The sequence below is a fragment of the Annulohypoxylon truncatum genome, assembly GCF_022578515.1.
Source record: "Annulohypoxylon truncatum strain CBS 140777 unplaced genomic scaffold F4807scaffold_10, whole genome shotgun sequence".
NCBI classification, from domain to species: Eukaryota; Fungi; Ascomycota; class Sordariomycetes; order Xylariales; family Hypoxylaceae; genus Annulohypoxylon; species Annulohypoxylon truncatum.
In genome coordinates this window covers 83,899-111,416 of record NW_025953796.1, presented here as the reverse complement: position 1 = coordinate 111,416, position 27,518 = coordinate 83,899, and the positions used below count along the sequence as shown (strand labels likewise).

The window sequence follows — 27,518 nt, the reverse complement described above, 5'->3', positions numbered from 1 at the left end:
TAATCAGCCACGGCAGCGGGATGGTAATCGGCCGAAGGACGACAAAGGTACACCATAGGTGACGCAAGTTGATCTAAAACCTGCGCTATGCAAGAAGATGGAAAAAGATGGATATATACTAAGGCAGGGGATCGGAATAACTGGACATAGATTTCTACTCATAGAGGACTGCTTAACTCACATACATACCTACATACGCCACCCATTACAACACTGATGGTCTCTTAATCTACAATCTGGAGTTCAGTTTTCCCGACCAACTGATACCCATATACTTATACGTATATCAAGTATGTCTCAACATCTTGAGCATCGAGCCGCGTTTGAGACCCATTTCATTGGCTTCTTATACCGCCAATGGCTCATGTACCCGAAGCCATGGCCCAAGGGGACTGATCTTTCCGGCCAGACGGCCATCGTGACTGGCTCAAACTCCGGCCTCGGCTTCCAAGCCGCGCGACAGCTCTGTCAATTAGGCCTCACCCACATCATCGTGGCCGTGAGGTCGCAAGCTCGAGGCGATGCGGCTGCGGATAAGCTGCGGAAAGAATTTCCGAATTCCACGGTCTCCGTCTGGCTTCTAGACATGGCGTCGTATGACTCTATCAAGGCGTTCGTGCAGAGATGCGAAACGCTCCCGCGCATAGATATCACCATCCTAAATGCCGGTATACGGGCTGATGTGTACCGGCCCCACGCCGTCACCAACCACGAGATCGTCTTTCAGATCAACTATCTCTCCACCATTCTACTGGCCATCCTGCTCTTACCCGTCCTCAAGTCTAAGAAGTCGGTGAACCCGGCCACGATGCCGCCGCGCCTCACTATCGTCACGTCTGACACGGCCTACTGGGCTCCGCCGTTCAAGTCACCCGGCCCGATCCTCCCACAGTGCGACATTAGTGAGAACTACGTACCGATGGCGGCCTATCCGCGGAGTAAATTACTGCAGATGTTCTTCGTGTCTAAGCTCGCGGAATATGTTGACCCTGACGACGTGATCATCAATTTATCAAACCCGGGCCTCTGCGGAGGTACCGAATTCGGCTCGAGCGCCAATATGGGCTTCGTCAGTAGGACTATTTTCACCATATTCCAGGGCATAAATGGCAGGAATGTGAGTGCTGGGACGAACGCCATCCTCGACGCTGTGGTTGCGAGGGGCAAGGAGACCCATGGGAACTATATTAGCGACTGGACTATCCAACCGTATGATACTCTCTCCTATCGATTCTGACGCATAAACTAACCGCAAAACAGGTTTCCCTCGTGCTATTACACGAAAGATGGACAGATTTTGAAAGAACAGATATGGGAAGAAACGCTGGAGGAGTTTAACTTTGTTGGCGTCTCCAAGATAATTCAAGACATGAAGCGCTAGCCTGCGAGAGCATTTGGTTCCTCAAGTGTTGTTCTCTCGCTCGAAGTCATGGCGGTATATGTGGTTTAGGTATGTGAACGGGGATTTGTATTTGAGATTCGAGCTTTCTAAATAGATACCTCTTGGGTTCTGGAAATAAGGGGTTCAACTTGCCAAGGAGTTCATATAGTCGGGGGTGATAAGTTCGATACAACTGCGAGGACTTATAAGCTGTTTCGCTATGCAGCTCTTGATGCCATAGCACGAGCCTATTGTGTCCATATACCTACTTCTTTCCTATTTCCTCTACTGTATAAAAATATACGAGCTTACATGAGGTCACTATGTGTCTAACAGGACGGTGGTTCACACCTGGTAAGACAAGTATTGATTGGATGCAATTTACGCTGAATATTTTGGTATCGTCCAGTCCCCTTCCGATTATTTTTTTTGATATTTCCGACGCCTAACTTGGGAATGAAATAGGCCACTCACCTTACCTATGAACCATTGCGCCATAACCTACTGTTAACTCATTACCCACCAACATAATGCCACCCGCCACGACTAACCGTAAAATGAAATGACCTATTAGATAGCTCCCTTTCCCCTAGATGACAGTGCCGTCGAATCGAAACTCTGTTCCCTCTCCATCTCATGCATCTCCTTCTCAACTTGCCGAATGTCGATATTGGCAACGGCGTCTGCACCGTCGAAAATCCATGCGATCTCTTCTAGCGTGGGACCTTTCGTCTCGACGTAGAAAAAATAGACGAAGGCTAGTTCACAGAAATCCCATAGCTGCGCAAGAAAAAACATATCAGCATTTACTGTATCTTAATGAGATGATCAATAAAAATAAGAAAGAGGACTTACGGTATAGAAAAGCATAAAGTTCCAGTGCTTCGGCATCCTGTTCCAAGCTATCTTGTTTGTTTGGTTGCTGAGCGCGAGGATGGCCTGTACTGTAATGTTCATTATCATCATGCCCTTGGCGCGCAGCTTGAAAGGGAGCACTTCGAGTGCATAAGCAATCAAGAGACCCGAGAAGCCGATATCATAGAAAATACCAAACAGCCAGATAAAAACAAGCTGTGCGTAACCAGAAGCTACATTAGTCAAGTTCGAGTTCTCGTAGATGGCACCGCAGATCGTCCAGCTCACGAACGACACCACCATCCCCGATGTTGATAATAGGAAGAGTGGGCGTCGACCAAACCTATCGACGTTCAAGGCGGCGAGAATTGTTATAATGAGATCGAGAATTGTTTTCCCACCGCTCAGCTATAAAAAACACGTCAGTAATTACTCCGCGATTCCAACGTCTTATGTGAGTGACCTTACAGCGAGCTTCTGGTCTTGAACCTTTATCCCAGCACCCTCATAGACGGTATCCATATAATTTGAGAACAACGCGTTTCCGCTGTACTGGGATATAACACCCAAGGAAATGAGGATGGCCAATCGCCAGAGGTTCCCCTTGGTACGTAGGAAGTCAAGATAACCAGCAGCGCGCGCGACTTGTTTCTCCATTCGCATCGTTTCCTTGATCTCCCTGAATTCGAACTGAACAAGCACGTCGTTCTTGTCGCCGCCGGCATGGTATCGAGCTAATATATCGAGCGCTTCGTCGTGGCGATCCTTCGCTATGAGATATCGCGGGGACTCGGGAATCCAGTAGATGAAGATGATCTGTATTAACGAGGGTAGGATCTGGATCAGAGTGATCGACCTCCAACTCCAGTCGTTCCGGATCTGAGCAGTTCCCCAGCCCACCCACGCGACGAGGAGAGCGCCCAGATTCCACAAGCAGTTATAGACCGCCGTTACGGGTCCACGGTGTTGGGGATGGCATATTTCGGTAAGAAGCAGAGGAGATGCCATTTGTGACAAGCTGTTGCCGAAGCCAAGGATCAGACGACCGGCGATGAACACTAGACCATGTGTTAGCAGGATGCATTTGCGCAGGTGGACATGCTTGGTCTCCTTCGCGTACTCTCATATCCGTTGCAGAACGCCGATACACATCCCCCAATTATCATGAAGATACACCCGAGGGTTATAGCCGTCTTCCGGCCCCAATTATCGGCAACATACGGTCTATTGGCATAATTAGCAAGGTCCCGTATCTAGATGAAATACCGTGGGAGTGATCCTACGTGAGGAAGAAGCTCAATATGCTCCCGATGTTGAACATATTCACGAGAAGCCCGAGCCAGCTGTCGGCCACCTCCTGGGAGTTGTCGGGGCCGACCTGAGTCTTAGGGAAGTACTGCTTCCAACGATCAATTTGCTGAGAAGTGTTGACGAGCATTCTACGTGGCTGTTAGTCGACCATGAAGCAAATATAAGAAGTCCTAACGCTCCCCTTACCCATCGTATCCAGTAGTCGCCGACGCTATCATCAGTACACAGGCCCAGGCATATAGTTTCCGTAGATGCGGTTCCTTGGTCCAGTAGACATATTCAAATTCCGGCGCCACCCTTTGCGCTAACTGTTCATGTTCCTCCTCATGGCCCTTGGCTATGGCTTGGCGAGGATGGACCATGATGACCTCTACGAATTGCCTTCCTCACATATAAGTAGGTTGTTGTCGAAGTCAATTTTATTAGTTCAACTATTAGGTAAGCTTCGATAGGTAAGCCAAGGTACAAACGCAAAGAAAGCAACGCAGAGCCCGCAAGATGCGAGGAGGGATATGATGCCATTCAAATATGTTATGTCGGCAGCACAGCTGCGGCTGGTAATTAACAGCATGATGAAGCATGTCCGCCTGCACCCTTCGCCAAGAAGGTATCCAGCGTATAAATGAGCCAGATTCCATGGCTCTACCACGCTGATACCGTGACGACGGCTAATGCATGTCACGATAATGCGGGGATAATATATAGAGGATCGTAGACGGGTAGTAGTTGGAGAGTGACCCGCGACCCTCGACCAGGATTCCGCTGGGATTTTGCTGACTAGCGGCCTATCAAACCGACAGCCCGGCTACGATCTAGTTGAGATTCTCCCCCCTCGCATCCAGAATGAAGAGACTTGTGGCACGTCTGAGGCTCCGAATTGTCATATTTGGGAAGTCCGCGGTCATCAGCTGCTGCGGAATCCGTATTCGACCACCCTCAGACCACCCTCAAGCTTGGCCCTTAGGTTACCTCTTACACATCATATAGGTATCAGAGTTATTTGATCAAGGCAATGGTGGTGACGATGGTATTGAGAACGACTCATAACTACCTACATGATGTGTGACACCCTGCCTCAGTTTGATTACATCTAAGGGATACTCATAAGGGCATCTGTCTAGATTGGGAATATCAGTCTGTAATCAAATGTGGAACGTGATATAAAGCTACCTAATGATGGCTCACTTCCCCAGGTTGTGCAACAGCACTGGTTCACGATGGAACTTAAGACGGCGAGAGTTGAAAGACACCCCTACCTACCCGGGTTTGAGGGACAAGGAACCTTGCTCGACTTGTCCAGATTTAGAGGACAGGATACAAAAATGAACTCTTCTAGACTTCGGGGCTGCATCTTCCATCGCATGCATGCAGTCCGGGGAACCTAGCCAACAGCTCGACTACCATTGGTCATCTCTCTTCTCGACTTAGTAGCAGCATTGAAGGTGATGGCATTGATCGTGGACCAGAAAAGGGCCGGCCGGCTAATTGGCAAATGTCGGAATGAAACATGGCTACCAAGATAAGTCTAGACGCGGAACCAGAGCCCAACAAGCTCCAACCAGTCATTTTATTCCTCTATTTCTCTTTAGGTAACTAGATCTCTCTTATGACACATCGCATAATGCACAACATTGCCGTCGTCTTTGACTTAAGACAGAGGGATAGACATGATAACTAGATAGGTATATATTTTCTTTATTAAAAGAGCTGGGTATCGTAGACTAGGTAGAAGCACGAGATAGCTGTGGCCAAAATCATTGAGATACCGACACAGACACAATACAGAATAACATACTAAGTCATAAATTCGAGTAATTCTGAAAGCTAGGCCTCTGCATTTCTGACATTTCATTCCCTTATTGATATCACTCAGTCAAGCAACATGCTTTTACATAGTAGTAATTGATACACACTAGCAAACCAGAAATATTCCGGGGATCCAAATTCCAGTACATCCTATCGCCCTTTTCCTTATACCTTGTGACCTATCCATAACCACGGAACTCTGAACCGTATTTCTGGGCTTGCATGCCCAGTCGATGAGCCATTAACATGAAACGGAAAACGAGTGTACCAAGGACAGCTCCTGTGATAATATCAAACCTGGACAACCCACCACATCCTCCATCACAATACGGCATCGTCCATTTCGCAGTCAGACTCGACGGTGCCGTGGAGGTGGTCGGCGCTTGTACCGTGGACACCGCTAGAACTGTGCGCGTCAATAGCATCGCCGGAAAAGCTCCCTAGCTCGTTGATACTCTGCATGGCCCTCAACAGCTTGTCCATCTCTCCCTTGAGTCGTAGCCTCCTCTTCGCCGTTCTGTCATCCTCTTCCATCAACCTATTGTACTGACTCGGATCTGCCAGCCACCATTAGTATCGTTTACCAACTTCGTCGTCACGGCAAAATGCCTAGGAGTATTCGACTTACCAGAGTGACTGTAGATATGAAACTTCTCATCCAGAGCCATGTCTAGCTGTTGTTCTCTAAACGTACGCAAGAGGTTTGAATTGACGTTCATCGTTACTCCTTCTACGAATCTTGCCGCGGCCACTGTACAAGGAAACGAGTTAGCAATGCTGAAAGGCATTCGAGAGGTCTTGATATCGTAAAATATCAATGGGAGCACATACTCATGTAGTAACCACGGACAAACCCCGCCACCTCGATTTCGGTGTCATACGGGTCTTTTCCAAGCTTGGGAAGGTTGGCGTCGAGCATTTTGCGTTCTTTGATCTTGTCTTCCTCCGACATATCTTCCAGCCTCTTAGCAGTATAATCCCAATCGATCATACTAAAAGACTTCAAACGGATTATTCCCCGCACGCGTAGAAGCTGGCTCATCTCCTGCGCTTTATAACGGTGAAAGGCATCGTCGTTCATCATATAGAGCTGGTATGTCTCAGAGTTGAACATGTCTGAGAGACGCGCTCTCTGTGAAGCGACTGCCTCTTCGATAAATTGTCTCAGGTGGTCCTGGCAGTCCTTAAAAATCAGACGACGGCGTAACACACCGAGAGACTCCTCGAGAGCGGCGTTAGCAGTCTTCTCTAAGAGCTCTGCCGTCTTGAGAATGTAAGTGTCTAGTGGCTCCTCCCACTTCTTGACGGCGTCTAGGCACAAAGTCTCGCGAACCTCGTCTGGGACTAAGTCTCGTGGCATGCCAGGTCGCTTGGTTCTCAGTATCCTGTTACGTATATCTTTGATGTCCATCGCGCACCGGCCGCGGTTGAAATACTTGACGAATGGGCTCTGCCGCGATTCCGGCGCGCCCATGACAGATGAGGCACGGGATAGGCTGCTTGTTGCGAACTCCTCATGCTTCACTGGGGTAGCGACGCTGTCCTGGCGCGGCCTCCTGGTTGGTGTAGAAACATTCCGCATAGTTGAGTCGCTGGGGCGTGGCCTCTTTGAAGGACTGGGCGTTGCAACTTCTGAATCACCACCAGAAATGTCGATAGTTTGAAGTTCCGAGTCCTTGACCTTACAAGTCGGCTTCATTCTGAACACGCAAGTCTGGAATTGGCTATTCAAGGTATTCCATTCGGAAGAGAATCCGGTGTTCCTTATAGCAGTTTTTACTTGCTCTAGGAATTTGAACAGACTCCTCTTGACTTCGTGTTCTACATTCGCAGGAAGTTCAGGGAGAGCATCCAGTTCTTCTTTGATGGTGATGATACGCCTATGCACCGTCTCCTTGATGGAGGGTAGGCTTCTGGCAAAAGCCTCTGTGAGTTTTCCGGACAGGAACTACTACATGTTAGTCACTTATCTACATGACAAGCTACCTAGAGAAGTGCATTGAGTGAGAAAACACGGGAGGCGATGCCACATCTTGCTTTGAAACTTAAGGAGAACGGGTACTTACGTTTAGCAGCACCTCAACACCGCAACGACCGGCAAAATCAGCAAATTCGATCGGCCATGGGCTATTACCATCCACTTGCCGGTTGAAAAAGAGTTCTTCCCATTTTGCAGCATCTTCGAGAGGTTGGCTTGGCGGTCGCGACGTAGCGAAGAAGCCCTGTCCAACCAACTGTTTTTCTCCTCGGAACATAGCTAACCAATTAGGAATGTTCTGAGGAGGGAGTTGGTCTGCTTTGGTCATGACACCGATTGTTCGGGGTGCTGCTTTGGCCTTGCGAATGATACCCAAGCAGGTGGAATTCTCCAAGTCGACGTTCATAGGAAGAGCCCACATGATGATCGCTTTCTCCCTTTTGATATACTCGAGGGTTAGCTTCTCGACTACCTTCACTACGTACTCATCCTCTTCCTTTTCTGGTGACTGGAATACACCGGGTAGGTCATAAAAGCTTAGATCGGGAAGGCCAGGGCCCTTAATCTCCAATGCGACTATATTGGGAGAGAACTGGGCATCTGTTTCACGAGCGGCCGCTGGAGTAGTCTAGAGTAAGCAAAACATGTATATCTAATAGGGATATGAGAATACAGAATATGAAGGGTACGGTACGATGGGGATGTCTAGACAGGGAGTTACGACTTGAAATAGCTGAGTGCGGACTTACTGTCAAGGGATTCTTGTTTGGCCATGGCACCTTCGCCAGGGATAAAGAGTTCGAAGTTCCGGTTGTGGTTCAATATGGCGACTTGAGCCCATCGAAGAACTTCTTCAATTTCAGATGGATCGAAAATGGTCTTGAACGGCTTGGTGTCCCGATGGGTCATCTTAACCCAGGGGGGAAAGGGGTTCGCCGCGGTAACGTCCGAAGTCTTAGGCTTCCGATCCGGGAGAGGCCGGAAGTCATAGTCTCGCTGAAGAGATACGCTGCATGACCAGTGGTCAACCTTGCTACTGATCAGACGAATGTGAAGCGGGCAGCGCGTACAGACGCCGGCGCTCCGCGGGAGGTTAACCCGTGCTAGACCAGACATCAAGCTGGATTTTCCAGCAGACTGGTCGCCAACGAGGACCAGCTCGGGCAGAGCGGCCACATCTAATGGGTATCTAATTAATACGTTTCTATTCTGTTTGTGGTTTATATGGATACGAGGATAGGGGGGATATCGGAAGTGGTTTGGTATGTTCGTGAGAGCACTTATAAAACAATAGGGCCTAGGGTAGGTAATCATTACTTACGAGATACTCCCAGCGTCTGAAGATCACCAAGCGTGTCATTGCAGGCCTTCTGCTTTAGGCCAATGTCGGTGAACGTTGGGTGAGCGAAGCTCTGATGGGCAAAACTGGCGTCGGCAGTCTGGGAAACCGGAGACCCTTGTTTGAAACTATCAGGCAGGCGTCTCATTTCCATAAAAATAGGTTCCACGTCGTCGTCGCGTCGTTGCCACGTCTCAGCGCTAGCTATAAGTATACGATGTTAAGCACTATTACAGGTAGCCAAGTAATACGTAGGAGACTGAGGAGGAACTCACGAGCATGAGACCTAATGAATGATCTGGCTACAGACTGATTATCAGGTAGATATTCAGTTGGAGGCGTTTTCCGCTTTAGCGGGCTAGGAGATGGCGGCGGCATGGTATTGTCTGATATCAAGCTTGCCGCCGGTGAGCCAAGACGCTCATATTTGACTACCTTGCTACCAAGACGAGTCATGCTACGTTTTAGTTAGAAAACACGCACTGACGATAATGAGGAAATTTGAGGATCGGACTTACATGGAGAGTAGCTATAGAATAGTAGAGTATAGTGACGGTTATTAGAGTAAGTCAACTCCGGATAACTATTTAGAGAGAATTATCTAACATGAGATTGGGGTGATCATAACCAGGTGTCTGATATAGTAAGGTGGTAGAAAAATGAGTTTCTGAAGTCCTGAGGACGACATGCATGTAGGAGACAACCGTGATGGGGCGAAACGAGGAATTAGGATGGGATGTTAGTGGGCAGAAAACAAAAGAAGAAGAGGAAAACACTGGGAGGGGGAGAAGAGAGGGAAAAAAATTTGAAGGGACCTGAGACTCGAGACTCGCATTACACCTTGAAGTCATAATCTGAGCTGAAGTAACTGTTGTGATGTTGAGTGAAAAGAAACTCGATGAGATGATAGCGATTGTTAGCGAAACAGGCAAAAGTATGCGAGTACACTAACATTCTCCATCTAAGTACAGAGTATAAGGGAGTAGCTATTCACGTTTAAACCTATGGTACCTAGGTAGCGGCCGGGGTGTGCCTGACTTGCCTGGGGGTAGGCACATTCGGTGGCTGGTAGCGGGGTACAAGAACGGGATAGGCAGCAGTCCTCAGCCAGTCCTGGGACTTGCGCAGTTATCTCGATGAAGATGATTGGCTGAGGACAAACCTTAGAAAAAGCAAACTGCAATTCACAATTCCTTATACAAATCTCTATGCTATCGGGTGAATACGCGTGAAGATATCAGTTATCAATTTCTAGATAACAGGGAAGAGCAGAGAAGCATGCGCACGGAGTACTTCGGATGCTATCCACACTGTAAACACCATTGTCAATGTCTGAATCTACCTCATATACTTACTTACCTATTACTACTAACTACCTATCTACGGCCTCACTTTTCACAACTCACTCTGGCCACTAGTACCTATAATATATACAATTAAATGCCTACCTTAGTACTTCACGACTCCCAATGTATCCCACTTCCGGCATTACAATGCTATTACTTGGTCATATGTATCAAGAACTGGAGGAAATCTCACATAGCTCCAAGCCGACTTGATTCCGTTAGAATTTGCAATTTCATATTTGACAACGATTGTTTGAAGAACTCAGCAATGTTTTCGTGCCTTTAAGGAGCTACAGCCTCAGATGAGAAGCTACGATTTATCCCTATCAATAATGAAGCACCGAAGCAACAACATATCCAATACTTCGCACGAGTCACAGATTTGATCATCTAGTAAACACATGTTAGCTATGACTCCCTATCAGGTTGGCCATTTCATACCCATCGTTTCGTCCCACGATCGAACCCCCTTCCTCTTCATCTCGGACTCTTCTCCAACCTTCTCTATCGTCTGCCTCTGTTCCAGGAGGTGGATACGGCTCGTCGCATTCTCGACTACTCAACCGAGGCCAGTATCTGCGGTAGGTGAAGAGGCCTACGGTAAAGCCCAGTATCGACCCCACGGAAACGTCATACACATCATGACGGTAGTCTTCGCAGCGACTGATAGCTATTAAGGTGGCCCCGATTAGAGGAGCAAGACAGACTAATGAACGACCTATGTCCTTCCTATCACGGAAGATCCTCAATTGACCAGCTAAGAAGCAGGCCAGGTACCCGAGGCCGCTAAATGAGAAGCTAGAGTGTCCCGAAGGGAAGGATCGCCAGCCGTCGTGGAGAGTATGGTGATCCGTTTCGGTACACACATCGATGGTCACCAAGACGTTGGGTTTGGTGCCGTGGGCTGGCTTACAACGGGCGATCAGGTCCGGCCTCGGACGGCCGACCGTGTTCTTCACGATATCGGTGAGGAATGAGCTGAGGATTAGGGCAATGGCGAGACCGAGGATAGTGCTATGGTGTTTATGAAACGAGGCTCGGGAGAAGCTATTGTACAGCAACACAACCCCAAGGGGGACAAATAGGGCATATACGAAGTTAAGCCAGACGGGCACTCGTTCGATCTCGGCGTGAGGAAACGATATGTTTAGATTGTTGATATAGAACATGCGATGGAAGGGTTCGACGAAGAATTGGATTAGAAGGTATGCCGTCAGTAGGCCGGCGAATCCTACATAATCGGGCGCATATGAATGCTTGAGAAACGGTTAGGTACATTCTGACTGGACGATGTTCTCGAGGTAGATGTGTAGGTAGGGATGAAGACGTAGCCATACAGTCCAGAACCTCGCAACAGATCCCAATATTCCTCCTTGCTGAAAAGAGTCGCTCCGAGTCATTGCCACGATAGCTGCAAGTCACCGTCCACGTAGAGCCTTAAAGACACTCCACAACATTTCCTAGAAGGAAGCACAAGAGAATCGAAGCACGACAACAATAAAAACGACGACGACAATTGGAACTAGATCGATTAGTAGGAAGACAATGTCGAAAGGGAAAGAAATAGGAACAATGAGGCTAGGCTGTAAGGGCAAATTGTAAGTCGCGTGCCCAATTATGTACCATATAAGGAGTTTGACAGCAATGACGAGAGTTCAATTTTGGCCTTTAGGTGCCGAAAAGTACATGTATGCCTACAGGCTAGCAGGTACCATTAGGTACCCTGCATTTACCCCATATTTTCGCTGTAAGTCAAACTTAAATTGAATTAAGCCATGTAGGTACCTAAGTACATACCTATCTAACTTTTTTATCTTCAATTGTTTTCGCAATTGTTTTTTTACATCGTATTTACAACCATCCACTCTGTCGCCCGCGCCAGATCACCCGAACCTCGATACCAAACATCCCTCCCTTCTCATCTGTCAACTCTACAGCTATGTTAAAATCAACGTATAAACCCTCCTCGAATGCCCCACCGCCTCTACCTCCTGGTTGGACAGAACATAAAGCACCTACCGGCCACACATACTATTACAACGCCAAAACGAAAGAATCAACATATACACGACCAGCTGCGCCACCAATTCCAACAACAGAAGCTGTTGCCCAACCTACTCCGCCTCCTCGAGACCCTCACGCCAGTTTCTTCCAGTACTCGACCGTACCCCAACTCTCCGACCCCGCGACAGCGAACGCCTTCCTCGCCCAGTATGACCCAGCGCGACAACGGCAAGCGCAGCAGCAGCAACATGGAGGGCGTGGCGGACGCCGTGGGACCCCAGATGGGAGAGGGGATCGCCCGCGCCCGCAGCCCAACGACAAGCCAAAGTCCAAGGTCGCCATTCCAGGTTGCGAGCCGTGGCTGCTGGTGTACACCAAATACGGTCGCCGGTTTGCGTATAACCCTGTCAAGAACGCAAGCTACTGGAGGATACCTGAGAAGGTAATGAAGGGCGTGCTCGAGTTAGATATTAAAGGTGCTCAGGAGAAGGCCGCTGGTATCCAAGGCCAAAGAGCAAATACCGAGGGATCTACGTCCGCGGAACCTCAAAGAGAAGTTTCTGCTGGTGTGGCAGCTAGCGAAGTAGAAGACCAGGTTGATATAGGTTCCGATTACGAAGAAGTGGAGGTCACGGATGATGAAGGCGAAGAAGGAGACGATGCCGATGAACACCACGCAAAACGCCAGCGTACGGAAGAACCCACAGAAGATATGCCGGTCGAATTCAACGAGGATGACTTTGCCTATCAACTGCAAGCAATGGGTGACGATTATGGTCTCGACCCCGGCGAATATGACGATGGGAACCCCGACGCGTGGCCCGAAGGTGCTGAGGGTCTGCCTCTCTCCGACGCAGATGCGAAAGAGTTATTCAAAGACCTATTAAATGACTATGGTATCAACCCCTATTCGCCGTGGGAGAAGCTGATTGAGGAGGGCCGCATCATCGACGATTCGCGATATACTGTGCTTAACACCATGAAAGCCCGCAAAGAAGTCTGGGAGGAGTGGAGCCGTGAACGGATACAGATTCTGAAAGAGCAGCGCGCCAAGGAAGAAAAGAAGGACCCCAAGATCCCTTACCTTGCATTTCTGCAACAGAAAGCAACGCCTAAATTGTACTGGCCTGAATTCCGCCGGAAGTATAAAAAGGAACCGCCCATGCGCGATTCTTCCCTCAACGATCGCGATCGCGAGAAGTGGTACCGCGAACATATCAATCGACTAAAGCTTCCTCCGGATACCCTTAAGAAAGACTTGACTGCACTACTACGCAGTGTATCCCTTCGTGACCTCAACAAGACTACTCATCTAGCAAATCTCCCTCCGCAAGTGCTCGCCGATGTGCGCTACATCAGTCTCGACCCGCAGACGCGAGACCCCTTAATCGAAGCGTACATCCAGACGTTTAGTCCTCCACCTACGGAAGATAAGATCGAAGAGGACGAGGCAGCGCAGAAAGCGAGGGAGGAGCGGAGGAAGCGGGAGAAGGCGCTCGAAGAGCGTGAGCGCGTCGTAGCCGAGGAAAAGCGCCGACAAAAGCGACAATTGGAATATGGAAAGGCCACCTTAAGAGAGGAAGAGCGCGAACTGGAAAAGGCGATGAATGTGGGCAAGAAGGGTTTGCAGAGTCAACTGTTAGCTGCGCAAAAGACCGGCGAGACCGGTGAGTAACTGTACTCTTTCACTACATGATAACTTCACAATGGGCATAGTTCACGGTCAAGAGGTCTCGCGATGGGCAAATACCTAGGTACGCATCAGTTAATGTACACCAAGAGATATCTCGAACGTCTAGGTCGAGCCTTCATTTATCTATGGATTTATTTGTAGGCTATAACCTTCCGTCGGACATAGCACACATCGCATGACGACTACCTGTGACTTCCTCGGGTTTGTGTGTCAAGATTACGGTTTTATCAGATCAGCCAGGTATCGAACCAGACGACAGCCTGCTCGAAGGCCCGCTCCATGGCGAAGCGCTCAATCTTCTTGCTGGTGTCGCAGCGGACAGAGAAGCCGTGGACGACCTGGGAGTACAGGTAGATCTGGTAAGGGTCACCCTTCTTGGCGAGGATCTCCTCGGACTTGTGGCGCTTCTCAGCCGGAAAGATGGCGTCCGTTTCGGCGGCAGCAATAGACAGCGGCCCCTTGAAGCCCTCGAGCTCATCCTCCTCTACGAAGGAGGGGTGAGCAACAAAGCCGACTTCGATACCGTTCTTAAAGTGGCGACAAACGTACTGCGGAGATAGATTGTTAGCAACTTTCTTACTTGCCAGGAAGGAGATCAAGGACATACCTTGGCACCAAAGCAGTAGCCGACAGCTCCTAATTTCTTGACGTGATGCGCGTCTTTGAGATATTTGATAGCCTCCTCGATGATAGGGTCAACGGCTTCGGTGGTGTGAGGGTTTTGGCCATTGCTACCCTTGGTCAACCAGGAAACAAAGTCGAAGCCGTCGGGGCGATTTAGGCTCAGGGCATCACCCTTGAAGGGGTCGATGATAAGGGTGAGGTAGCCTCTCTCAGCGAACTGATCAGCGATCAACCTGCTGTTCTGCCAGATGCTGATGACGTCCGGGATGAACAGAATAGCAGTGTCCGCCTTGGCGTTAGAGGCGGGAGTGGCCAGGTAAGCATCGTGCTCGCCGACTTTGAAGTCTTTGCCTGTTGGGGTGCCTCTGCACGGTGGTTTAGTCAGTTAAGATTCAACTTAGGAACCCCATAGAACAAGTGAAGGAGAGAGGAAAGAAAAGAAGACACAAAAAAAAAAAAAAAAAAGAGGTAGAACTTACTCATATCTGAAGCCCTTGGTGCAACAGTCTCCGGGAGGGTTAGATGCCATTTTCGATTTATGCCGATGACTAGGTACTTATATGTAGGTCCTATGTAAGCAGACGTGTGTGGGTTATGTAAACTGTCAGAGAGCTATGATAGCTATCAAAAAGAGTTAGAAGAGTTGAAGGTGTGTGAGCGACGCAGGATAGTAATTGGCGCAAAGAGGAGGAACGAGGTACAGATATTTATCAGCAACGAAGCTCCTTATTTCCTTTAGAGAAAAGCTTCCTTCTAGCTATTCCGGCTTCGTCGACCCCTCTAAATCCCACTCGCCCCTCCATTGCCCTGTACTACGTACGTATAGTGCTACCTATATACAATACCTGGTTGGCCACTGGCGTCGGGGGTCTAAGACAAACCCCGCCGTCCCAGTCCCACTCTTGAGGCGCAAAGCGAGGTATCCGAGGACCTGTACCTGTATCCATCAGCACCTCAGCGTCGGTACCTTTGGACAAGCACGTCAAGTTACTTGCATGTTACCCAGAACAGCTTCCTATATTTTACTTAAGTGTCGTTTCATCAACCCAATAAAAAGTGAGAGTGTCCCTTTAGTCAGAAGCATTGTAATACATACATACATCAGGTATGATTATACATCGTATTACAAAGCCAATTACAACAGGCACTATAGAAAGGATATGGTATATTACTACTAGGGAGTAGGTACATACTTATTACCCACTCTCATCGGGTTAACAAACCACACCTCTAAACCCACTTAACTCCGGATATCCCCCTTCGAATTCTCACGACACCAGCTTTGAATCTGCTTCGATAACGCCGGGCCCTTAACAATCTATCCGCTTCGCCATCTCTTTCGCAATATCCTGTCCCAAGGTTTCTTCAGGTTTGGCGATCTGCTTGGAACCGGCTCTCCCGCCATTGGCTCCAGATGCTCTCCTTGTCCTCCCCCTCTTGAGCTTTTCTCGCCGCTGTCTTGCGGTGAGGCGTCTAGTTGCGGCCTAGGCGTTATCCGGAAAGGAAACCAAGTCTTGTTCTTGCTCTCCGTTGACGGTCTACCAGAAGTGCGACTCTCCCGGCTTTGCCGTCTAAGTGGAGGAGTGCTTGTCGATACGCTGATCTTGGGTTCCTCGGGAAGTTCTGACTGGGTTACTGTTCCCGACAGAGGGGTTTTCCTTGGTCCGAACAAGAAGCGTAGGATCTGGTTTGGCGTCATCGGCGACGGTGTCTCGCGCCAATCGTCTTGTGCGAAGTCCCTGTGGACGGTTGTCGTACCTGGCGTGGAGCTTGTCCCGGTCGTGCTTGGGTGAGCTTGGGACGAGGACACGCTCTTCCGATGACCTCTCTGGATCCCGGGACCCGAAGTCTTCAAGGAATCCCTATCTGGCTGTGAAGAGGGATAATAATGTGCAGCCTTCGATGCTCCTTGGTGGATTTCTTCCTGTTGCCTGCTACCTCCTCTGGAATTCTTAAGAATCCTTCTCATATCGCCTGAGGGCACCTTCTTCGTAACCTCTCCTTTGTGATATTTACTTCCGTGGCGAGGTTTGACGTTTTTCCGTGTGCATCGAGGTCTAACCATTGCTGCTAGATCATCCCCTATCTCGTCTTCGTCCTCGTCTAGCACCGGTGGTGCCTCGATGAGACCGGATGTGATGTCCTGATCTCGTTCGTATTCATGCACGCTTCTCTGTTTCTTGACCTTCCACCATCTTGCCCGCCGATTTTCTGTTGGGGTGTCTAGTCCTGTTGGTGTCTGAGGTGGGGATGTTGAAATCGTTTCCGAAGGATTCGTATGAGAAATCTTGCTCCGGTTCTTTCTATCTAGCCCTGAAATGCTTCGAAACGTAATTCTACGTTGGCTCGGGAAACCACCTTTATCGTGAGATTCTGGGCTGGGATTTGTATCATCCCTTTTCTGAGGTGTATGGCCATGCGCCCTGTCTCTAAAAAGACTCGGAGTCGACTTGATCTTATCGACTTTTCGCAGATGATCGGGAGTCCGTGCTGACTGGCCTTTTAGTGTAGCGATTCGTTCCGTATACCTAGATGATGTTCTCGGCGGTATGCTGTCCTCTGCTGTTACTGTAGTTGTTTCTCCAACTCCCGTATCGTAAGGGTGCGTACTCTTTCCAGGCTTGGCATTCGTAGGTATGAACCTTTGTCTCTGAGGACTTTCAGACAAGGTCGACGTGCTGAATCGTTTTCGCTTCCGCAGCTCGATGAGCTCCGCGTGGTGGTCAATATCGTCTTGCTAAGACTCAATCTTCAGGTTTATCCAGTGAAGGGGAACCGATACCGCCTCTAGTGCCTTGACCCGTCGCGATGTGGGTTGGCTCCCTGATGCATTCTCGTCGAGAATTCGAGATTCGTATAAAGTCTGCTGCGTGGGCCATCGATGCCTGTAGTCGATTATAGCTGTCTCTTTCTTCCTCGACCGCCTCCTCATCCTACCAGTTTAACTACGCTCTGGTTATCGTTTTAGTGTATGTTCACCTATATAGGTATGTTCTTGGTAGGCACTGAAGTGACTCTTAGGATGGGACACTTCAGTTGGATGAAATCTTTGTCGGAAGCGCTAGGAGCTATTCAGTAGTAGCTTCGTCCAAGACATATCAAAGCATTGGTAGATATTAAGGGGGCGTAATAATAATACAACCGAATACGAACGATCCCAGCCCACGAGGCGCGTTGACTGCTTACCACGTTATGTAGGTAGGAATTACATCTCGAGCGTGGGCAAGAATTGAATATCCTAGGTAGATCATAAATATTGACTGACTTTATTTAATATTCGTAACGGCATGTGGAACAATTTTTAATTGTACCATGTGGAATGTCGTTTCCCAATTCTCCCGAACTATGATCATTAGAAGGATAGTGAACCTTCTTATCCAACGTATTCCGCGTAGGATATACACAGGTAGGCAGTTGCAAGTTTAATACCTAGGTATGGAAACACTATGAATGTCCGACACCAATTGGATTGGTTGATCAAACCATATTAGACATTCATGCGATTATCTTTGTATAATATCCCTTTATCAGCGAAAAATGGTTATTTACAGTCTATCAAATTAAACCGATGCCGTTATAAACAGGGCTAACCCGAATCACCGCTAAACTAACCTGACGAGACACTGTAACCCCTGATGATGGTCTACTTATTGATACGCGTTATTATCATAACTTAAACAACCTGTTATTATATATATATCCAACTACCATAGCTTCCATCGCATCATGCTAATTCAGCTCGGTTGTAGCCGGTCCCGGCGGCAGGTGTATTTGGGACCTCGTAAACGTGCGGAGTCTCGGCCATCGGTAATTCAAACTTCGGTTGTCCTGTAGCGTCGTATTGCGCCGGGGCGTAATAAGAATGCGTTCCGAAACCAGGAAGCTCTTGAGGCCCGGAAGGCGCAGGTGGCGGCGATTCGGTCGTAGAGGCACCTCGTTGGTACTTCTTAATGAAGAAGATGCCTACTACTACTAAGGCAACAACGGCAAGACCACCGACAACACCTCCGACAATGGCTCCAACAGGAGTCCCAGACTTACTATTCGACGATGAACCAGCACCGGTGGAAGACGAGCTGTCGGTTGTTGACGTTGAAGATTCAACAGCTGCATCAGTGGTCGTTACGGAAGTTGTAGTGGAAGTTGTAGTGGAAGTTGTAGTGGAAGATGAAGCGGTAGCGTCCCCTGTCGCAGACTCACTTGTCGAATCGTCGGTTGAAGAGGCGGTGGTATCTATTAGGCTTAGAGGCGTAGCAAGCATGTCAAATACTCGGATGTCGCTTTGAGTATCGCAGTCCCACGCAGTAATCGTTGAGCCAGTTGTCTTGAGCAACCAGTCAGCGTTCGATCTCTCTTAATAGATACTAAATGAGGATATCTTGTGGTTTCAAAAAGCTAAGAAATTCCAGAGGAATCGTTACTCCAGATCTGGGGGTTTCACACTCACAGAGAACAACCATGTGATACAGTACGGGAGGGCTGATTGGCTAGAGCGCGAGAAGTAAGTATAAGCACCAAGATGCTACAGAGGTTCGCAAGGGGATGCTAGCTTACCAACAACGGGTCTTCACGCTCGTTCCACAAACACTTGTCGGGTTATAGTCATCGCATTGTGTCCAGAAAGTAGATGAACACGCCTTCAACCCCCCTGTACAACATCCTCTATAGTTACCAATATCCTCGCAAGTTCCGGCGCTGGAATAACAGGTATACGTGATTCCAGCTGTAGTATGAGGTCAGCTAGGCTCGCAACGACATTATCTCGAGTGGGGGATTCTTACGGTCAAGGGAACCGAAACCACAGGTATCGTGACCCATGTTGTAGCCATCCCGTCTCAGTAGTTCCATAGACGCGTAGGACTCGGGAGCAGCAGTCGGCGCGGGATGCCGTATACCTGCAAATGCGCCATCGCTTGGTTGGGTGACGGCGGGCGGAAGAATCAGCCTCGAGGCTGAAGCTACAAGGAGGAGCTCGAGTCGAAGTAAGATCGAGAACAGTGGGTGTCCCATGGCTCCGTGAAGTCGTCTCTCACCAACAGCGTAGAGATGAAAAGTTCTGCCTCTGTCCCAGTGACTAACAAAGAAAGGAAAGTCTGTCGAGATTGCGAGAGACTCGGGACGTTCAGCTCGCTGCCAAGAAGACAGGCCATTTTCAGCCCCTCGGAATCACCTCGAACTCGTTCACCGGCTCCCCTCCGACTCACTCCGCCATGTTTTAGATTGAGCTGAGATTAGTAGAAAGTGGTGCTAGGACTAGCGGCGCTAATCGACCAGTAGCCACCATTAAGACACCAGAGATACGGCTCACGATGTCTTAGTAGGTAGGGCAAATCCAGATCCGTGTTCTTCACTTGAACGGCAATTCTGCGATGCCTGACTGAGACTTGATTGATTCTCTCCACGTCAACTGTAGGAGAGACATTGTACAGAGTGCGAGCTGAATCCTCATTGAATTCTTATTGAATTCGTCCTAGGATCTCCGGTAGTCGAATGTTACCTACAATTGGGACTCCAATTTAGCTCCTAATGATATTCGGTTCTAGCAGGGGTGATCGGTAACCGTACGCGCTAAAGCATACTGAAAGACTGGTAGACCCCTACTGCGTAGATGCTCATCTGCGTGAATAAATCATAGGCGAACCGTACGAAGACATAGGAATCTCATTCTTAATTAGCTAAATACTTAGGTAGGTAGGTAACATAAATCATTTTATACTAAGCATGAGAAATGAGAACAATCGCATAAAATCATGGATCAGAAAGAAGTAAAGATGAAGCTTAAGAAAGGATTATCGCGAAGAAATCAAGTATGCTAATCAATTATGGATCTAGGCAAGCATCAACCTTTATACGCATACCTATATAGAGAGTATTATGCATTTAATGATCTTTATGGAGGGGTAGGTGCCAATGGATCACTTATCGCGCTTATCAAATGCGACCCATCAAAATTTTTTGATTGCGACAACCCCACCTTCGAGGTTATCTATTTCAAAATAAATAAATCTTTTTTTTTTCACTTTCCTTCCGGTTGCATAAACCAAGCAAATTTTCACATCTTCCAGGGTGCCTCATTGAAAATAGAAAACAAACAATCGAGGATCACATCGTTGACCTTAGGTCTTCGATGAAATCCGGTTGAAGTTTTACTTTCGTAAATCTATTCACCTAGCCTATGCTAGACACCTTCGTTTACGCTCGCCTTCTTTGACACGGTCAGCCTCGGCGCTGACCACCACTACCCCCTGGCCATGGACCAACAAAGACTCGTCGAGTTGCTTCAGGCATCCCAGATTCGTATGTTTCAGGTCCTTTCATTCTTTATGTAGCCACTAAGTCTCAAGTGATAAGTCACAAGATCAACATGTAACTATGAGACACGATTTTCTGACCCTACATACATCATCTTATAGCCGATACGCAGAAGGTTAAGGCAGCAACGGCAGAGTTGCGCAAGAACTTCTATCCCCATCCTGACTCCTTACTGGGCCTCCTTCATGTCATCGTGTCCCATCCCGAGGCGACCGTACGCATGCTTGCTTCTGTCCAGGCCCTTCGACTCGTTGAGAAGCACTGGGAGAATATTGGCGACGATCAGAAACCTTCGGTTCGCAATGAACTTCTCCAAGCAATCATCCGAGAGCAGAATGCGAAGTGCCGTCACGGTCTGTCTCGCGTCATTGCCGCCATCGCGACCGTAGATTTCACCGATGGACAGTGGGCTGATCTACTCCCTGCTGTCATGCAACTGACCAACTCCGACGATGTCACTCATCGCGAGGTTGGCTCATACATCATCTTCAGCCTCATCGAAGCAAACCCTGCTTACTTCGAGGATCATCTGTCCACCCTGTTCGAACTCTTCGCCAAGACCATTAGAGACCCCCAGAGTCGTGATGTTAGGATCAACACCATGCAATCTATCAGTGCCATGTTAATGTTAATTGATTCTGACGAGGATGAGCAATCTCTCAACACCATCCAAGAGTTCACCCCTCTCATGGTCGAGGTTCTTAAGGACGCCGTTGCAAACGGGGATGATGAAAAAGTGCAACAATGCTTCGAAGTCTTCCAAACGTTCTTGGCCTATGACAGTGCCTTGCTCACTCGTTACTTCAAGGATCTGGTACAGTTTATGCTTGACCTAGCTACGAACACGGCAGCGGAAGATGATGTACGCACCCAAGCACTAGGATTCCTGGCACATTGTGTCAGGTACCGTCGCCTGAAGATCCAGGCGATCCGTGACATGGGCGCCCAGCTCATGAAGAAATCATTAATGATCCTGTCCGAATTGTCGGACGACGACGACGACGATGAGGATAACACGCCAGCCAGAAGGGCTTTAACCGTCATAGACCAGCTCGCCACTGACATGCCGCCACGTCTAGTCGTCGTTCCTCTGCTAGATGAATTTCGAAGCTATGCCACTTCGCAAAATCCCGGACAGCGCAAGGCCTGCGTTCTAGCTCTCGGCGCCTGTGCTGAGGGTGCACCAGACTTCGTCTCCACTCAGATTTCGTCAGTCATGCCACTAGTCCTGAATCTCCTCAAGGACCCCGAGCAGAGTGTTCGTCATTCTGCTCTCTTAGGTTTGATTCATCTGGGGGAAGATCTATCCGATAGTATGTCAGCCTATCATGATGAAATCATGACAGCTTTGGTTATGAACCTGGATGCGGCTAGCACCAATGAATCTGACGAAAAGAATACCGAGATCATTCGCTCTGTCTGTGGCGCTGTCGAGTCCTTGGCTGAGGGCTTAGGTTCCGAGGTCATGGCTAAGTATGGAGAGAGTATGATTCAGCGCATCGGAGCCTTCCTGTCTCATCCGGATCCTAAGGTCAAGTCTTCGGCTGCTGGCGCGCTTGGTGCCATCGCCGCCTCCATCAAGAGCGCATTTATCCCTTACCTCAAACAGACCATGGAAGCCCTATCGACTTACATTGTAGCCGAGAGTGGCGAAGACGAGCTGGCTTTGAGAAGCTCCGTGTGTGATGCTATGGGCCGTATGGCCGTCGGTGTCGGTGCTCAAGAATTCAGTCCCTACGTGATGCCGCTACTAGTGGCAAGCGAGAAAGCCCTTCATCTAGGCAATCCCCGCCTCCGAGAAACGACTTTTATACTATGGAGTCAACTAGCTACGGTATATGAAGGGGACCTCGGCGATTCCCTTGCCGGAATCTTCAAAGGCCTGTTCGATTGCCTTGAGCAAGAAGAGGAGGATGAACCAGAAGGCCAGGAAGGCCTTGTAGATGAAATCTTGAAGAAAGGTAAGGCCAAGAGCTCTGAAGAAGCAGATGACGAATACGTCGACATCATGGACGATGACGACGACGACGATGATGATTGGGATGACATGGTTGGGGTCTCTGCTCAAGCGTTTGAGAAAGAAATCGCCTTAGAGGTTCTTGGCGATGTCATCTACGCCGCCAAAGCCAAGAGTACGCCTTATATCGAAAAGACGGTCGAACTTGTAGCCCCCTTCGTCGAGCATAACTACGAAGGATGCCGGAAGACCGCAATCGGGACTCTGTGGCGGTCGTATGCTTGCGTCTGGGAAGTCATGGAAACCCAGGCTGACCGTAAGTGGGAACCGGGCTTGCCCCTTAAGTTTGAGGTATCTCCCCACATCGCGAAGTTAGGGGAAATCGTCTCTACTGCCACTATACACCTATGGACGGAAGACTCTGATCGGTAAGTTTTCTCTTCCCTCTTTTTCCTTGTCCTTTCCTAGCAGGTCTTAATGATGACTACTCTACGTTATACCCAGCTCACTCAGACGCTACATGCGGTTGCTGAGAACACGTAATTGAACTAAATCTGATTTTAACCGTTCTTGCCTACTTTCACTATGACATATTATAAATAAGGCAGATACTAAATTTTGATCAGGGACGTTATCACAGAAATCAACCGCAGCGTTGCCTCTACGTTGAAGACCTGCGGGCCGGCGATACTCGGACAGAAGGACTTTCTACTCCAGGCTGCCTCCATTCTCAAGCTTATTGTCAATCGTTCGCACCCTTGCCAGACGGATATAAGCGAAGAGGATGAGCAGGATGGAGCCCAAGGAAGCTCTGAATGGGATTGGCTCGTCGTAGACACGGCATTGGACGTCTTGATTGGGCTCGCCTCCGCGCTCGGCCTGCAGTTTGCAGAGATTTGGGCGGCCTTCGAGAAGCTCATCGTTAAGCTTCTTAGCTCCAACGAAGCCATCGAGCGATCAACTGCTGTTGGTGTCGTGGCTGAATGCGTGTCCTTCATGGGCAGCGCAGTCACTCCCCACACCGCAACTCTGTTGCGCCCGTTGCTGCACCGTCTTTCGGACGAGGATAAGGAGACCAAGTCGAACGCCGCGTATGCAATTGGACAGCTCGTGTATCACTCGGAGGACGCCAACACGTATCTCCCTGCGTATAACGAGATTCTAAGTAAACTAGAGCCGTTGTTGCAGATCACGGATGCCCGACTACAAGACAATGCGGCTGGATGCGCATGCCGCCTGATCCTAGCCCACCCCGACAAGGTTCCAATCGCAGATGTGCTTCCTGTTATCGTCGACTTGCTCCCTTTGAAAGAGGACTTCGAGGAGAACAAGCCCATCTACCAATGCATCTACCAGCTCTGTAAGTCCTACTTAACCGCTCACAGTCATCAATTTCATCAGCCTTGTGATAATTTCTTTTCCGAGTTCACCGTTCTAACAGCGCGTCTTCAGATGCAGTGGAAAACCCGACGGTGCGTGAGCTTTCTCCAAAGCTTGTGAACATCTTCCGAGGGCTTCTCGAAGCAAACGACGATCAGCTCGATCCGCATACGAAGGAGTTGGTCCTTGGCATGACTTCCGCTCTCTCTGGGTAGGATTGTAGGTTTGATCTGGTAGTTAAATGGCGACTAGGAAAAGGACATTACGGCAAACGGGTATGATTAGACGAGTCGTATGAGTCCATGAAGAACAGGAGGTACGGTGGTCATCGGATTTGTACATAAATGATTCCCCCAACAGTTGATTCCCAGATGTCACATTGCAGGACTATCCCCCCGTGCTCTGCTAGCTGGATGCTTTAGCGTTAGACGAAAGTGCATGATAAAATTTGCATAGAACAAAACCTCGATCAGCACATTGGGCAGAACTCAAGGCCTTGTGTACGATTATTCTTAGTGAGATATCACAATAAGGTGAAGTCAACAACAGTGATATTGGTTGAGACAGACTCAAGAGCATATTCAATATTAACAATATATGATGCCATTTGGAATATGCACATCTATCTGTTTACAAAACTTTGAACCGACGCCTTTTGGAAACCCATACCTTCCGGGAATAGGTAATCCGATCCCTGCCAAATTATCTCCCCTTGGCCTCTCATTGTTGAAGTATAGCTAGATAAGAAGAGTTTAACCATCGACACTAACGTTAGAAGTTGGTGATTAAGTTGTTGTCGGTGTTCCCGAACCAAGTAAGTTACCTGCCAGTTTCCAGGTATCTTCGAGGTTTCAGATCCTACCTGCTCTGCCTCGGAACCAGCCATGTAGCAATGTCTCATTTCAAGAACTACCACTGAGTCAGGGTACGTGATACTACAACCAGACGCCCCGCAGATCAGTCTCTTTACGGTATTCTGTCACCTGTGATCCTACCCTCGGACTATCCACAGGCCAATGGGACCTCGCTACGTACGTGACTACGTTTAGCATGAAGGTTTATTTTCGTTGAAGGAGCGCGTGCGCGAGACGACGAGATGACAAGGTCTCACTCATCTCGACGAAAGCCAATGAACATATCACGGGGACCAATGCCCATAACACTAATTTCGTCGTGTTCTGCTTTATGTTCACGCGTATGAGCCCCTTCCGCTGTAGATGTCTCGATCTTATTTCTCCTGTCTCTCGGAATGTCTCTTATAACCAGGTAGGTAGCAACATACAGCGATGAAACGCATGGCAGGAGGGAACTAGGCTTGAAAGGTGGTTGGGATGCTGGAAAATTTGGTGAATCGCTTGCAATATTTAACTGATATCAGCCAGCAACCGAGATTTGGTCGACGAAACCCAAGCGAGGTCAAAGTGATATAGATCGTGGGCGGTTATTTGACGAGCAGATAGTTCAATGGTTCTAGGCCGCATAAATGTTCCCTCGGCTACTTAAGGAATAGTTGTGGGTGTCAAGGACAGGACTGACGGACAATTTCTAGCCACCGTCTCTTCTATCGGCTACCTTGTAGGAAATTTACATCTTCTGGCGCTGACTAAAACACTCACGATATAACCTTCAGCCAACGTGGCGTTCTATAGCGGTATTTATCCTGAGAAGGTTGGCTCGTGTCGAATTTTCTTCGTATTGGTTGAAGTGGTAAACAACATCAGTCCGTCCGCCAACCGGCAGCTAGCCAACGTCTCATACATAGTAAGGTTGTCTCGTACCACAACACATCACGACCATCACACCAGCTTCTCTTTTCCCCTGCCCAGTCAAGCTGGCAGGTCGGGGAGGGTTGGGTCGTGCATTTCGCTGGCGCACTGCAACGATTCCCCCTGCGTGCTGCGTTGAATTTTCTTTGGTTCTTGTTATTTCCAATGCAAGTGAGTCTTTTTGACGGGAACTCTACCCAATAGGCGAATAGAACGGCCCTACGATTAGTTAATATTGCGCCCATCTGTGCGAGCCTCACTGGCTATAGTCAAGGGTAGGGTTGCATTTTGACACATTCGAGCGTCCAGGTCGTTAACTCCATAATGGACAGTGAATAGCACACTGTCCGAGATTTATAGGCCTCTGTTGCCCCTGTTCTTCCACTGCCTTACCCCAGACTGCGGGATCTGAATCCCCCCTGATCCTCCCCGCTTACAATTGATACTGTGCTATTGTTCTTTTTATCTGTACCTATTTTAAAAGGGAAATTTACGCGCAACTCACCTCGTGCTATGTCGGTGAGGTCGGTTGTTCGGTTGGAGTAGGCGGAATATTCTCTCAGGCCATTGATACAGGCTGTTATTATTCCGCCGAGTATTAAAATTTCGTGCACAGTTCCCAACATCGATACCGCTGTCAAGTATTCCAGTTCGTAGGATGCGTATGGCACGATAAAAAAAGGAGTAGGATTTAGATCGAGACGATAGAAATATCAACGAGAATGTGAAAGCATCCTTTAGACTCAAGATCTCCTCAGCTTCTAATCTTCTTCCCAACCACCCCCCTGCCACTTAGCTCACTTTCCCCTGTCTCCCCACCAATACATTTCGTCTATGCCGGTGGGTCGCCAGGTAAGGAACGTCATCTCCGATCTGGGTTGCCGTCGTTCGATTGCCGCCGCGGACGGGAAATGGTGATTGGCGCCTGGGATGCTGGTCTGGGGCGGTTGAAGCTTGATTTCCATCCCAGAAAACTGTCAAGTGAGGAGATACGCACTGACATAGGCGGACGGACTAGGTAGGTCGTTATCTTTTGTCTTTCCCCGGGCCGTCTCTAGATGCTATTAAAATATACACGTTTCAGATAGAAAGAAAAAGTCCAGCCATGGCCTAGGATATCTGTAGGACGGCTAGGACGGCTACATTACTCTAGTTGCATGTAGATGGTTTTAAGGTCAAAGCAGGGGACGAACCAGAGAAGCCTTCGTGCCCGAAGAGGGAACACCACGGAGCTACTGCAACATTGCTGCACGCGTCCGCTAATTCCAAAGCTCAAGCACCCCACCTAGGTTGGTGCTTCTGAAAGGTTCTACAGCACGAGGGTACAGCAGTCAGGCATAGGCTCATGGCAGTAGTGGTGTCACGGGCTACAGCACGCTTGAAGTCTCAAACAAATGTGGCTACGCTGAAAAAACTAGTGACGCTTGGTTGCAAGTGGATTTATGTAACCAAGTGACATTGATCACAGCTTAGAATTTGCCTATGGTACCTACCTAGACTGCTATATATCTGAGTATGCATTGAGAACTCATATTATCCGGCGACATGTGCCTACTACCTAGTATTCATATAGATACAGTCATAGTTATCCAAGCCCTGGTGTGATCTTGACTGGAAAGATAGCGGCACCAAGCCCATGTCATTTGGGCTACTCCACTCCCCACCGAGCCTTGACTATGGAGCTGGTCGGTGTTGATCCTTTCGATCCCCTTTGTAGAAGAGATAACAGAGCACATGCATACACACATCAGTTACCTGATTCACTT

The 27,518-nt window shown here is 48.7% G+C and overlaps 9 protein-coding genes across 9 annotated transcripts; 3 read left to right on the top strand and 6 right to left on the bottom strand.

Annotated features, from left to right (window-relative positions):
* Positions 1–292: 292 nt before the first annotated feature.
* F4807DRAFT_458719 (NAD(P)-binding protein) lies at positions 293–1,381 on the top strand (the record flags this gene model as incomplete). Its single annotated transcript, XM_048001254.1, has 2 exons — positions 293–1,209; positions 1,261–1,381. The coding sequence occupies 2 exons, from the start codon at positions 293–295 to the stop codon at positions 1,379–1,381; spliced, it is 1,038 nt and encodes a 345-aa protein (XP_047855667.1).
* Positions 1,382–1,702: 321 nt separating this feature from the next.
* Positions 1,703–4,278, bottom strand: F4807DRAFT_419193 (sugar transporter-like protein). The gene is made up of 6 exons (XM_047997390.1): positions 3,734–4,278; positions 3,520–3,675; positions 3,357–3,460; positions 2,705–3,294; positions 2,237–2,644; positions 1,703–2,161 (listed from the first exon to the last, which is right to left on the bottom strand). The coding sequence occupies exons 1-6, from the start codon at positions 3,907–3,909 to the stop codon at positions 1,952–1,954; spliced, it is 1,644 nt and encodes a 547-aa protein (XP_047855666.1). The 5' UTR covers positions 3,910–4,278; the 3' UTR covers positions 1,703–1,951.
* Positions 4,279–5,674: 1,396 nt separating this feature from the next.
* Positions 5,675–9,126, bottom strand: F4807DRAFT_450909 (P-loop containing nucleoside triphosphate hydrolase protein; the record flags this gene model as incomplete). The annotated part of the gene is made up of 7 exons (XM_048000181.1): positions 5,675–5,910; positions 5,982–6,104; positions 6,185–7,301; positions 7,420–7,949; positions 8,081–8,509; positions 8,653–8,874; positions 8,946–9,126. The coding sequence occupies 7 exons, from the start codon at positions 9,124–9,126 to the stop codon at positions 5,675–5,677; spliced, it is 2,838 nt and encodes a 945-aa protein (XP_047855665.1).
* Positions 9,127–9,858: 732 nt separating this feature from the next.
* F4807DRAFT_419183 (acid phosphatase/Vanadium-dependent haloperoxidase) lies at positions 9,859–11,656 on the bottom strand. The gene is made up of 2 exons (XM_047997389.1): positions 11,354–11,656; positions 9,859–11,272 (listed from the first exon to the last, which is right to left on the bottom strand). The coding sequence occupies exons 1-2, from the start codon at positions 11,414–11,416 to the stop codon at positions 10,421–10,423; spliced, it is 915 nt and encodes a 304-aa protein (XP_047855664.1). The 5' UTR covers positions 11,417–11,656; the 3' UTR covers positions 9,859–10,420.
* A 299-nt stretch (positions 11,657–11,955) lies between these two features.
* On the top strand, positions 11,956–13,695 carry F4807DRAFT_450907 (uncharacterized protein; the record flags this gene model as incomplete). Its single annotated transcript, XM_048000180.1, has 1 exon — positions 11,956–13,695. One exon carries the CDS (start codon positions 11,956–11,958, stop codon positions 13,693–13,695), a length of 1,740 nt encoding a protein of 579 aa, XP_047855663.1.
* A 122-nt stretch (positions 13,696–13,817) lies between these two features.
* Positions 13,818–15,099, bottom strand: F4807DRAFT_26746 (dienelactone hydrolase). The gene is made up of 3 exons (XM_047994542.1): positions 14,817–15,099; positions 14,321–14,702; positions 13,818–14,261 (listed from the first exon to the last, which is right to left on the bottom strand). Exons 1-3 carry the CDS (start codon positions 14,864–14,866, stop codon positions 13,941–13,943), a joined length of 753 nt encoding a protein of 250 aa, XP_047855662.1. The 5' UTR covers positions 14,867–15,099; the 3' UTR covers positions 13,818–13,940.
* A 486-nt stretch (positions 15,100–15,585) lies between these two features.
* F4807DRAFT_466488 (uncharacterized protein) lies at positions 15,586–17,269 on the bottom strand (the record flags this gene model as incomplete). Its single annotated transcript, XM_048002389.1, has 2 exons — positions 15,586–17,074; positions 17,120–17,269. 2 exons carry the CDS (start codon positions 17,267–17,269, stop codon positions 15,656–15,658), a joined length of 1,569 nt encoding a protein of 522 aa, XP_047855661.1. The 3' UTR covers positions 15,586–15,655.
* A 553-nt stretch (positions 17,270–17,822) lies between these two features.
* On the bottom strand, positions 17,823–19,694 carry F4807DRAFT_26711 (uncharacterized protein). The gene is made up of 4 exons (XM_047994537.1): positions 19,119–19,694; positions 18,892–19,060; positions 18,785–18,824; positions 17,823–18,661 (listed from the first exon to the last, which is right to left on the bottom strand). The coding sequence occupies exons 1-4, from the start codon at positions 19,345–19,347 to the stop codon at positions 18,062–18,064; spliced, it is 1,038 nt and encodes a 345-aa protein (XP_047855660.1). The 5' UTR covers positions 19,348–19,694; the 3' UTR covers positions 17,823–18,061.
* A 661-nt stretch (positions 19,695–20,355) lies between these two features.
* Positions 20,356–24,587, top strand: F4807DRAFT_419172 (ARM repeat-containing protein). Its single transcript, XM_047997388.1, has 4 exons — positions 20,356–20,634; positions 20,751–23,034; positions 23,233–23,966; positions 24,059–24,587. Exons 1-4 carry the CDS (start codon positions 20,589–20,591, stop codon positions 24,199–24,201), a joined length of 3,207 nt encoding a protein of 1,068 aa, XP_047855659.1. The 5' UTR covers positions 20,356–20,588; the 3' UTR covers positions 24,202–24,587.
* The last annotated feature ends 2,931 nt before the right edge of the window (positions 24,588–27,518 follow it).

Bases quoted from the DNA above. Each gene is read 5' to 3' on its own strand.
- F4807DRAFT_419193 (XM_047997390.1), bottom strand. From the start codon at position 3,909: ATGGTCCATCCTCGCCAAGCCATAGCCAAGGGCCATGAGGAGGAACAT. The intron at 3,461-3,519 runs GTAGGATCACTC...TTATGCCAATAG, and splicing joins ATATTGAGCTTCTTCCTCAC to ACCGTATGTTGCCGATAATT. The intron at 3,295-3,356 runs GTACGCGAAGGA...CACATGGTCTAG, and splicing joins GTTCTGCAACGGATATGAGA to TGTTCATCGCCGGTCGTCTG.
- F4807DRAFT_419183 (XM_047997389.1), bottom strand. From the start codon at position 11,416: ATGACTCGGAGCGACTCTTTTCAGCAAGGAGGAATATTGGGATCTGTT. The intron at 11,273-11,353 runs GTATGGCTACGT...CCGTTTCTCAAG, and splicing joins CTGTTGCGAGGTTCTGGACT to CATTCATATGCGCCCGATTA.
- F4807DRAFT_26746 (XM_047994542.1), bottom strand. From the start codon at position 14,866: ATGGCATCTAACCCTCCCGGAGACTGTTGCACCAAGGGCTTCAGATAT. The intron at 14,703-14,816 runs GTAAGTTCTACC...ACCACCGTGCAG, and splicing joins ACCAAGGGCTTCAGATATGA to AGGCACCCCAACAGGCAAAG. The intron at 14,262-14,320 runs GTATGTCCTTGA...CTATCTCCGCAG, and splicing joins GCTACTGCTTTGGTGCCAAG to TACGTTTGTCGCCACTTTAA.
- F4807DRAFT_26711 (XM_047994537.1), bottom strand. From the start codon at position 19,347: ATGGGACACCCACTGTTCTCGATCTTACTTCGACTCGAGCTCCTCCTT. The intron at 19,061-19,118 runs GTAAGAATCCCC...CTCATACTACAG, and splicing joins TGGTTTCGGTTCCCTTGACC to CTGGAATCACGTATACCTGT. The intron at 18,662-18,784 runs GTGAGTGTGAAA...TGGTTGCTCAAG, and splicing joins GTATCACATGGTTGTTCTCT to ACAACTGGCTCAACGATTAC.
- F4807DRAFT_419172 (XM_047997388.1), top strand. From the start codon at position 20,589: ATGGACCAACAAAGACTCGTCGAGTTGCTTCAGGCATCCCAGATTC. The intron at 23,035-23,232 runs GTAAGTTTTCTC...AATTTTGATCAG, and splicing joins TGGACGGAAGACTCTGATCG to GGACGTTATCACAGAAATCA. The intron at 23,967-24,058 runs GTAAGTCCTACT...GCGCGTCTTCAG, and splicing joins CCAATGCATCTACCAGCTCT to ATGCAGTGGAAAACCCGACG.